Source organism: Rutidosis leptorrhynchoides, chromosome 6, assembly GCF_046630445.1.
Source record: "Rutidosis leptorrhynchoides isolate AG116_Rl617_1_P2 chromosome 6, CSIRO_AGI_Rlap_v1, whole genome shotgun sequence".
NCBI classification, from domain to species: domain Eukaryota; kingdom Viridiplantae; phylum Streptophyta; class Magnoliopsida; order Asterales; family Asteraceae; genus Rutidosis; species Rutidosis leptorrhynchoides.
In genome coordinates this window covers 184494632-184506585 of record NC_092338.1, presented here as the reverse complement: position 1 = coordinate 184506585, position 11954 = coordinate 184494632, and the positions used below count along the sequence as shown (strand labels likewise).

At 32.3% G+C, this 11954-nt stretch overlaps 1 protein-coding gene across 1 annotated transcript; it reads left to right on the top strand.

Moving 5' to 3' along the window:
* The first annotated feature begins 1930 nt into the window (after positions 1-1930).
* LOC139851997 (RNA polymerase sigma factor sigB-like) lies at positions 1931-7057 on the top strand. Its single transcript, XM_071841218.1, has 7 exons — positions 1931-2037; positions 3562-3851; positions 3998-4534; positions 5311-5541; positions 5919-6059; positions 6166-6366; positions 6504-7057. Exons 1-7 carry the CDS (start codon positions 1950-1952, stop codon positions 6783-6785), a joined length of 1770 nt encoding a protein of 589 aa, XP_071697319.1. The 5' UTR covers positions 1931-1949; the 3' UTR covers positions 6786-7057.
* The last annotated feature ends 4897 nt before the right edge of the window (positions 7058-11954 follow it).

Below are 11954 nucleotides of genomic sequence, written 5' to 3'. Positions count from 1 at the left end.
ATGGGTATCCCGGGCTCTCGTTGTCCATTAGCGTGCACTCGTGGTCCGTTTCAAGTGTCGTTTAATCGTACCGAAGGCCCGGAATGCTAAACCGATCGTTAAAACGCAACCAATAAGTTTAATTTATTAAAATACCAATAAATTAAATATTTTACAAAGTTAATAATTATTAAAATAATTATTAAAAATAAACCCGAGCTTTTCGTTACTCGAAAAATAGTTTTGCAGTTATTCAAACCGTATCGTTTTTATCGTATTTCTTTAACCGAAATAAGTTTATTAATTAATATTAACCCATATTAATTCACGTAACCCTCCAGGGATCAAGTATGCATTTAATACACTTAAACACATATAAAATCAAGTAATCACCATTAAAACGATTAACAGACAGTTAACGGGAGTGACGGAAAAAGCAGGATTGTTACATTGAGTTAGTAGAATTGTTCTTGTAATAAGAACACCACTTGACTTAGTGATTCTTCTTCCTTAAATGGATCTAGGAAGATGATTAATTTCATTGGAAATTAATATTTTTCCATTGTGAAAACAAGTTTAATCTAAGTATAAGTTGGCATGGCTTATTAAAAAACTATTGGTGTAAACGGATCTCCACCGAATTTGGAGAAATGCTTAGTGAAGCTAACTCCCGTTTAGTGAATCGGGGAGTGTTTTAAGGAGGATTAGTTAACATCCTCCCGAACCACTATAAATCCTTGTGTTTGTGCACTTACATTCTTTACATACTAGCATTAAAAAACACAAACGCTTCCACACTTAAAACTTATGTTTTGGTTGTTAATGATTTCGAAAAAGTTTTAAGAAACCACTAAGTAACTATTCACCCCCATCTAGTTACTTACATTCGTGATGATCAAGGATCGAGCACAAGTGCTGACCAAAAACCCGAGGATCGAATCCACAAGGCAGTTTCGACCCACCGCACGTAAAATTAATACTTGCACCGCATGATTGTTGAATATAGACCAAAGTTTTCAAACACTCCCACATATGCAAACCACGCAGCTAAACGTCATAAAGCAAGATTGTAGAGTTAATTGTTAGAACTCTCGGCTTAATATATTTGAGATCTTTTTTTAGCCCGTTTGCTACAGTTCGTGTTTTAATATAAGGAAATCGGTCAAAATGCCCAATTTTCGGAAGTCTGTAAACAATATGTCCTAAAAAACGAAATTGCAAAATATGCCCCCCTGTCCACGCATCATGCACCATGCATGATGCGTGCAAACCCATGCGTGATGCGTGTGTACGAGATATTCAACGTGACAATCATTTTTCCTCGCAAACTCGCACTACGCACCAAGCACCACCAACAGTGCGTGGCGCTTGGTATTTGGTGCGAAAATCTCAGAACTTTGAATGGACATAAGAACTTTGAATGGGCCTATTTTTTGGTTGTAGCTACGAGTCAAAAGATACATTCATTCAAAATTCTGACATTTTGGCACCAAACACCAAGTACCACGCACCTTCGGTGGTGCTTGGTTTGTGGTGCGAGTTTGCGAGAAAAAATGGTTATTTCGCTGAATATCTCGTACACACGCATCACACACGAGTTTGCACGCATCAAGCTTTATACTTGATGCGTGGACAAGAGACATATTATGCAAATTCGATTTTTGAAGGTATAATTGGAAAAAATTTACCTTTAATATATTTCCGGCTGTTAAAAAATTGCCCGTTGAGACAAAGGCCCAAGAACCAAGTAGGCTTCTCCTCATATTCTAATCTCTGCCTTATTTCCTTATCTTCTTCTTTTTCTCTCCATCTCTCACTTTCATCTTCTTCTCTTTCACATTTTATCACCACCGATTCCGTTAATCTTTTTTTCATCATTATCCTCGCCTCAATCCAACTTCTATGTATACAATCACCATTATCTTTAACATTAATACATGTATATATCTATATCACCTGTAGCTGACAACATGTCCTGTTTGCTCCCTCAATTCAACTGCTTACCTGATTCCTTTTCAGTTCAATTCAAATCCTACACTCATCATTCTCCTAATCAACGTAAGGTTTTAGTATTATTCCGTAATTTTGTTTTGTTTTTTATTTATTTATTTATTTATTTTTTTTTGTATAAATTCATGTTAAATTATAAGTAATTTGTATGCTGAATTGTCAGGTTTAGAGAACTGTAAATGAGTTAAGTTGGTTAGGGTTTAGTTATAGTTAGTTTATTATTGCATATACTATGCAAAAATGTTAATTTTGTTAAACGTTAAAACCCTGCAAGGTATAATGTTTATTACTCAGCTATTCATTTTATATATACAATAATATATAGAAAACACCTAAAAACCTAATGGATCATACGCCTATAAATATCAATAGAAAGCAGGGAGAATTCAATGTACCAGCGCAAAACATTGTACAGTAATACTTTTGAAATATTTGATGTGATAGTTGAATTTGACCCAAATCATTGTGAGAATAGGATTTAGAAGGGGAATTGAAGGTATGAAGATCGAGATATAAATTTGGAGAGAATAAGTAAGAAAGAAGGATTGTTCTAATAAGATTATACAATTTGGAATATAAAATAAAACTACATAACGAAATAAGATTAGAGTTTTAGGAAAAGAAAATTTGATTTTAATGATCAAATTTGAATTTGGAGTATAAAGAAGAATACAAATTAGAGATTCTTCTTTTTGATTGACGCTAAACCAATGGTGATAAATTAGATGTCGAAGGTGGTTTCTTTTGCGATGACCAAATGGCTAAACAAGAAAATAGAGACAGTTAGATGGCTTAAAAAGGATCGACAAAAACAGTATGTGCATTCTCTCGATGCTAGAAGAAATAAAGGAAAAAGGAGTCGCATCTTAAATATGAAAAAGAATAGGCAATTATTATTTTATTTTTTAGAGAAAAAATATATTTGAAAAATGTGACAGCAGCTAGGATTTGACTGTTCGATGGGGAGGAAAATAAAATGCTATTAAAGAATACAAGATTTGACGCGATTAGAAAGTTTTGAGGATCACTGGATACCATGTTAAACATTGGAACCCCGTAACATTTAGTGTTTATTACTTAACTAATGGACTGTGGAAATTAAATGTGTTTGTTCAAAAATGTGAAATTTGTGGATTCTAGCTCTTTTGTAGTATGGAAATATTCTATTGAAGTTATAAAAGTAATAAACATTACATATACATATATGTATGTTTTATGGGATTAATGGAATGTTTCGAATTTAAAATATAAAACATCATTATTGTTACGCATACATATGTGTATAGTGTAACAATAATGATTTACTTATCTTTTTGCCGGATGCATACCGATAAACAAATGCTGAATCTCTTCTAGTATGATTAAACTAAAATGTTACTTCCCTATGTCCTTTTGATGTTTTTCGTGAGTACTTATTTCGACTAAAATAAACTGAAATACACTGGTAAAAAGGTCCATTTCTGGAGAAATTCGGCTTTAGGGGCTTTGTAGCTTTATAATAATTAATTTACTGCTTTATTTGTACTCATGATTGATTTTGATCTTTAATGTTATAACATGGTTTATTTGCAGCAAAATGCAGAGAGCCTATTTCTTGTCTGACTCGGTGCATTTTATCAACTACAGCACCACCGGTATTAACAGAATCTACAGTGTGTAATTTAAAGAAGTTAAAACTGCCATCTTTAGATGTTCATTCGAATTCAGGGGTCGCTGATCGACAATGGTCATCTTCATCCTCATCGACATCAACAACAGCTGGAGTACTTGATATTGAAAAATTCCAGCTACCATCTTTTGAATCTAATTCAAATTCTATGGTTGGGAGTAGACCATGGGCCTATTCTGATGCAGTAGGTCAGGTCAGAATCTGCTAATGGGCCAAAAGACCATCTTTTGTCTCTAATTTATGGTTATGTTAAATAAAGAATACATATGCATTCAACTATCAACATATATGATAATAAAACATTTATAAGCTAATTGACTGACATTTGAACGTTTTTAGGTGAACAAAGGAACAAGTTTACCATCAGAGTTCGTCAAAAGTGATTACGCTGATGCAGCTGCTGAAGCCATTGCTTTAGCACGGGCTGCAGTAAAGGTTGCCAAAAGTGCAGCAGCAATGATGAAAAACCATCAGAGTCCCAAACAGTTAACCGTCAATGAAAAACTTAAGTTACCCGAGTCTGATATTTCTGTAAACGAACTCGGGTCGCAACTTTCTGAAGAAGATGAACCCACAATTGAAGAACTTCAACTTCTTGAAGAACAACTCTCTGCTAGCATAACCGTGAGATCGAAACGTCAAGTGGAACGAAAAGAGAGGAGAATTAGAGCAGCTGAAAAGGCTGACGCGGGTGTTGTGTCGGTTAAATCTGCGTCAGCTGCTCGAGGGCGGGTGGCCCCCACTACTGTGGCGACTAAATCTGGTTTGAGCAGAAGACGTGGTGAGAGAAAGGACGTGTTGGCTTTTTTGGGAGGAATGACCAATGCCAAGCTTTTAACTGCTGCAGAGGAAGTAGAACTTTCTAAAGGGATACAGGTATGAACAGCTCGGGTGGGTTGGGTAACGGGCAAAAAATTTGTTATTATTTGGCAAGGGTCGAAATGGGTCTGGCTGACCCGAAGCTTTTTTGTTAGTGTTAAATATGGTTTTCCAAAGTTGTATTTTCAGTAAGAATCTAACTTTTGAATAAAATGATTTAGGAGGTTTTATGCTTCGCAAATACACTTTGGGTTACTTTGGCCCATTTGACTCGTTTTGTTTATAGCTAATCATTCTGATGTGATCCATTTGACCCGAAAGAGAAAAAAAACTTAACCTTGGTTGAGCTATGTCAATGGTCGAAATTGCTCCCTCTTGGGCTGATAGACACACTTCAGTGTTCTTATTTTGGATGTTTGCATAGGTTATTTTCATTCCGCACTCATAATAACTTCAAGTTGTAAGCGTGTGTGGTGGTTCTTGACAATAATATGATTAAGACTCTTCTTATCAAGGGTCAACATAATCAGATTTTCTAATGGGTTAAGGAATTTGATTTTCTGATTTTGATTATTTAATTTGCAATGATTACTTAAAAAATGCTCATTCGGGCAGCCCTTATCAGAAGTTTTTTAGCTTCCTTTTGCATAAAGTTGTGATCTTTCGTTACATTTGAACCAGTATTTGTCAATATATGATATACAAACTTAGGATAATCAATTATTAGTTTAGTATACATTAGTGGATGTCTTGCAGTTTGTTTTATAAATATGTGAATCGTTTTACATTCTTTCATCGATGTGTAAGTTTCTTGTTACAATCTAAACGTGCAGGACCTGTTGAAATTACAAGAAGTCCATTCAGCTCTTGAGACACGTTTTGGGGTGCCACCAACTTTTGCAGAATGGGCTTCCGCAGCAGGCATTGATCAGATACAACTAGGGAGGCGTTTACATCATGGGGAAGAATGCAGGGACAAAATGGTTAGGAGCAATATACGACTTGTTATATCGGTTGCAAGAGGTTATTATGGAACAAAGGTGCATCTTCAGGATATCGTTCAGGTATGCATCAAATCTTACTTACAATTGCCTATAATAGATGAGCAGGTCTCTGGTTGGGCTTTATGTCGAAACGGGCTGGGTCGGCTTGACCCACAAAACAAATTTTCCATATTGGAAAATATCAAAAAAAAATTAATTCCTTTGTTATATGTTTCCGAAGTTATATCATAACTATAACTATAACTACACTAATGATAATCTGAATTTAAATAAAACTAATTAGGAAGTTGTTTGCATAAACAATACACCGTGGGTGACTTTCACTTCATTTGGTATATAACCCAACCCAAGTTGATCCCATTTAAGCAAATGGGCTGAAATAACCACCTATATTTTCCATTTGTGTTTATCCATTAAAGTTAATGGGCTTCTCTCAGGAAGGAATTCGAGGATTGGTCAAAAGTGCAGAGAAATTTGATGCTTCGAAAGGATTCAAATTTTCAACATATGCACATTGGTGGATAAGGCAAGCTGTTCAAAGGTCACGTGCTGAACAAAGCAGGATAATTCATGTTCCGGTAAGAAAAATTAATGCTTTGAACTCTTTAATATATTAGCTACATATTTTAGTGTAAAAAACTACATTTGTACATGTCAGCACTAATTGCTTGTTGGATGAGACAGTATTATATGGTGGAGGTGCAATCTAAGGTGAATGAGGCAAGATATCGATTGGATAAGGAGCTTGGAAGAAAACCTACACGTGCAGAAATTGCAGTAGAAACAGGTCTTTCAATTAAGAGGATTCAATCTGCAGAACAAGCACCTAAGCCAGCTCGATCTATTGATATTCCCGTTGGGTTGGACAACAATACCAAACTCACGGTTAGTATATTTAACAAATTCTTATATTTTTAGTCAATAAACCCATTAGAGGCAATATATTAGCTAAATCAATTAATTCACCGGCCGTGGTTGAACTTAGCTTACAACCTAAAATTTGGTTGAACACTCTATTTTAGGACCTTCTTGATGATCCTGATCAAGAGACTCCGGAGGAGATTTTGATAAAGCAAACTATGTCTGCGGACTTGAGTAAGGTGTTGAGTACGCTAAGTGAAAAAGAGCAAAAAGTAATTAGATGGCGGTTTGGGCTAGGTGATGGTAAAACAAGAACGTTGCAAGAGATCGGGGATGTAATGGGTGTAAGTCGTGAGCGGGTCAGACAAATTGAAATGAGTGCATTTCACAAATTAAGGAACACAGATAGAACTGAGACTTTAAGGCAATACTTGCCTCAATAAGCTAATAATATGCCACACAGATGGTAAAGGCAGAATATATATATATCCAGAAAGCGTTACGAAAAGCTTATGCGCCAAAAGCTCTTTGGGTCGGGTGCGACTCGAGTTGTGAGTTTGTGGATGAGTAATTTTACTGGCTGTTGCAAAGCTCGGTCTTTTTTGTCATACTGGTCTTGATTTTGCTTATTCTTGATCTTTTTTATGGCCAATGTATTATATTATAAGGATCTTTGATTCTTTATTCATGAATACAAGCAAAATGTTTTAATTTAGTTGTTCCTTCCACTTAATGAAACTATGTTAAATATTCGTATATATATTACAAAATTGTTTATCATATATAGTATGATTTATGTACGTTCTTAGTTTTATATATATATATATATATATATATATATATATATATATATATATATATATATATATATATATATATATATATATAGGGCCAGGATCAATAGGAAAGTAACCAATCGGTGGAAAGCAAAATTTGTTTTTTTTTTCATTTTTTTTGAAATTTTTTTTCCGGCATCAAGATCACACGAAAATATGAACATTTAGAAGAGACACTTCGTGATGAATGTTATTATTTAGGCGGGAAAACGATCGACAAAAATAACATTCAAGATAATATTGTTCGTAAAGAATATGAACGTTTTTTTTTTCCATGTTTTGTGAAGTAAAATTTAGTCCGATTTAAAGTTCAGGGTTTAGGGTTTAGGGTTTGGTGTTTTGGGTTTATTCCATAAACTCAAACCACCAAACCCTAAACCCTAAACTCTAAACCGTTCGTGTTAAAAACTCAATCTAAATCCTAAATCTAAACCCTAAATCTAAACCCTAAACCCTAAATTTCTAAACCCTAATATTTAAACCCTATAAACCCTAATATCTAAACCCTAATATCTAAACCCCAATATCTAAAATCTCAAAATACGCTCGAAAAACACGATAATTGTTATATATTACTTCTTCGAGAGTTTTCCCACCAAAATAAAAACATTTATCACAAAGTGTCTCAACTAAATGTTCATATTTTCATCTCATCTATAATGTTCGTGAACAAGGTTTTTTCAAAAAACGAAAAAAAAAGTTTTTGCTTCCCCCCGCTTCCCCCCGAATGGTTACTTCCCTCTTGATCATACCACTGTGTATATATATATATATATATATATATATATATATATATATATATATATATATATATATATATATATATATATATATATACTAGGTTTTAGAGCCCGTGCGTTGCACGGGTGGGTAAATAATCATGCAAAATCAATTGAATTTATCAAACAATTATGAACTATTTTTTAGAGCTAATATTTTCAATAAATTGATAATAATTGATAAAATTACTAAATTGCTAACACTTTATAAAATAGTTAGTGTAAGGAGTCCGTGCATTACACGGTAGTTAAAAAAGAAAAAAAGCTTTAAGAAATAGTAAAAAATCACTTTGCAATTTTGCTGTAATAGGTTTTAGAGCCCTTTGAAGGTTTCCTCCCGGGCAGCGATGAAGACGGAGTTATTATCGCTGTATTGGCATAGTCGAAACGAGAGATGATCGCAACATGTGGTAAAGTCCCCCTCGAGTGATCACAATCGCTGTTCAAAAAAAAAATAAAAAAAACTATTTATTATTAACTAAATTAATAATTAATAATTAATAACTAATAACTAATAGGTTATCCATAATTTGATTATATATTTTCTTTAATTGATTATATATTTTAGTGGGCTATTAGATAGCTATATATATATATATATATATATAGTGGTAGGATCAAGAGGGAAGTAACCATTCGGGGGGAAGCGGGGGAAGCAAAAACTTTTTTTTTCTTCGTTTTTTGAAAAAACTTTGTTCACGAACATTATAGATGAGATGAAAATATGAACATTTAGTAGAGACACTTTGTGATAAATATTTTTATTTTAGCGGAAAAACGCTCAAAGAAGTAATATATAACAATTATCGTGTTTTTCGAGCGTATTTTGAGGTTTTAGCTATTGGGGTTTAGATATTAGGGTTTAGATATTAGGGTTTATAGGGTTTAGATATTAGGGTTTAGAAATTTAGGGTTTAGGGTTTAGATTTAGGATTTAGATTGAGTTTTTAACACGAACGGTTTAGAGTTTAGGGTTTAGGGTTTAGGGTTTGGTGTTTTGGGTTTATGGAATAAACCCAAAACACCAAACCCTAAACCCTAAACTCTAAATCGGGCTAAATTTTACTTTACAAAACATGGAAAAAAAAAACGTTCATATTCTTCACGAACAATATTATCTTGAATGTTATTTTTGTCGATCGTATTCCCGCCTAAATAATAACATTCATCACGAAGTGTCTCTTCTAAATGTTCATATTTTCGTGTGATCTTGATCCCGGAAAAAAAAATTCAAAAAAAACGAAAAAAAAATTTGCTTCCCCCCGCTTCCCCCCGATTGGTTACTTCCCCATTGATCCTGTCCCTATATATATATATATATATATATATATATATATATATATATATATATATATATATATATATATATATAGTGTAAGGATCTCTAGAGAACTAGGGTATGTTGAGAACCTATAGCACCAACCATTTTTCACGGCACTTCCAGCGAATTTTTCCTCGATCTGTTTTACACAGTCAGGGGTATTTTCTTTCATGACCCGTCCTAATCCATCCAGACGAAGTCCATATCGATTATAAACGATTCACAACAGTTGATTACATCGCGAGGTACTTGACCTCTATATGATACATTTTACAAACATTGCATTCGTTTTTGAAAGACAAACATCGAAAGTTGACAGACATGCATCACATTTAATAATATATCAGACTATCAACGAGTTAATAATAATCTTGATAAATTCAATGACTCGAATGCAACGTCTTTTGAAATATGCTATGAATGACTCCAAGTAATATCTTTAAAATGAGCAAATGCACAGCGGAAGATCTCTTTCGTACCTAAGAATAAACATGCTTTCAAGTGTCAACCAAAAGGTTGGTGAGTTCATTAGTTTAACATAAATAATCATTTCATAATTTTAATAGACCACAAGATTTCATATTTCTATTTCTCATAAACATACGTCCCATGCATAGAGACAAAAATATCATTCATATGGATTGAACACCTGGTAACCGACATTCACAATATGCATATAAGAATATCCCCATCATTCCGGGATCCTCCTTCGGACATGATATAAATTTCGAAGTACTAAATCATCCGATACTTTGGATGGGGCTTGTTGGGCCCGATAGATCTATCTTTAGGATTCGCGTCAATTAGGGTGTCTGTTCCCTAATTCTTAGATTACCAGACTTAATAAAAAGGGGCATATTCAATTTCGATAATTCAACCATATAATGTAGTTTTGATTTACTCGTGTCTATTTCGTAAAACAGTTATAAAAGTTGTGCATGTGTTCTCAGCCCAAAAATATAAAGGGTAAAAAGGTAAATGAAAATCACCATAATGTATTTTGTAGTAAAAATACATACGACGATATTTAATAACTGAACAATGCAGGGTTGACCTCGGATTCACGAACCTATATCATTTGTATATTTATTAATATTCATAGTTATAATTGAACACACACATATATATAATTGTATTAGTTATATCCTTTTTATGTTAATAATTTATATATACTTTATATGTTCATTTTGTATACAATCATATTAGATTTTGTTATGTTATATGCGTTAAATATCTATATTTATGTATGTATTTCATTTGTTTATCGAAACAGTAGTTCAAATTATACTAAGTTAATATTAGTAAAAATAAGGATAGTAACTTTAATAATATAGTCATGTTAATAATAACTCTATTAGTGATAATAACAATGATATTAATAATAATACTTGTAAGAATATTAATTTTATTGTTAATGATCATTATGATATCGATTTTAGTAATTACATAATAATAATACTCGTGATAATATAATTAATAATATTTATGTTAATATTAAGAATTCTATTATTTGTAAAAAGATACTAGTACTAATATTTGCGGAAATAATTATAATTTGAATTATTTTTATAATAATACTCATAATAATCCTAATCATAATCATAATAATAATAAAAATACAACTATTAGTGATATATAATAGTAATCTTCATTCTTGTATTTATAATCATAATTTTATCATAATGCTTTTATTTGTAAAGATAATAATAATAATTATGTAACTAATAATAACAATATTGATAATTATATTAATGATGATCTTTAAAATAAATATACTTATAACAATAATAATAATACTAATAACAATAACAATAACAAGAATAATAAGTATAATAATAATAACTTATAATAATAATTATATAAAAAAATAATAAGGGTGTATACCTCTTGAAAAGATTTTTCTAAAAACAAATGCCCTGAACCGGGCTCGAACTCGAGACCTCTGGCCCGCCAGCTAACACCCTTAACCATATCACCAATTCTGCTTTTCTATCTAATATCCTAACCCATTTAATATTAACCCATTTTATTCTGTCATCTTCTTCGTTTCCAAATCCATTCTACCAGTCGAGCTTACCAACCAACACAAGTACTTATTAATTTGATTTGGAATGTTATAATTAATTCGAAACAATTAATAATTATAATTTGCTGAATTAACAAAAAAAAAAAAACTGCTTGAGGACCGTCGCTGTTAGAACACAAAAAAAAAAAAAAAAAAAATTTGATCAAGAGTTTAAGAACGTTTTAACCTACGATTATAACATGAAAGAGTTTAGAAAACATTCATGTAAACTTTACAAATCCTCAATTTGACTTGAAACGTAACAGAAATTTCGAATTCGATTAAAGAACAACAGTTGACTTTTTTTTATTTAAAACTTTGACTCGAAAATTCGTGATTGATAAGAAGAATTAAAACCTAATAATTTGCAAATAGATTGAGTGAAGAATTCCTAACCAAACTGCAATTTTACATTTTAATATTTCGTTCGAATTTGAGCTATAAAAAAAACGACATATACAGAGGACCGATGGTTTTTCTGTTAAATTTTGATTTTTCATACATGAATTGCAGTGAGTATCTATATATTGTGATGTTGAATGTTTGCTACAGCAACGAGATTCGTTCATTTATGGATCCTAGCTAAGATTTGAGTCGACTAGATAATTGAT

Excerpts from the sequence above, each read along its gene's own strand:
- LOC139851997 (XM_071841218.1), top strand. The coding sequence starts at position 1,950 with ATGTCCTGTTTGCTCCCTCAATTCAACTGCTTACCTGATTCCTTTTCA. Across the intron at positions 2,038-3,561 it reads TCATCATTCTCCTAATCAAC|CAAAATGCAGAGAGCCTATT; the intron begins GTAAGGTTTTAG and ends GTTTATTTGCAG. Across the intron at positions 6,367-6,503 it reads ACAACAATACCAAACTCACG|GACCTTCTTGATGATCCTGA; the intron begins GTTAGTATATTT and ends ACTCTATTTTAG.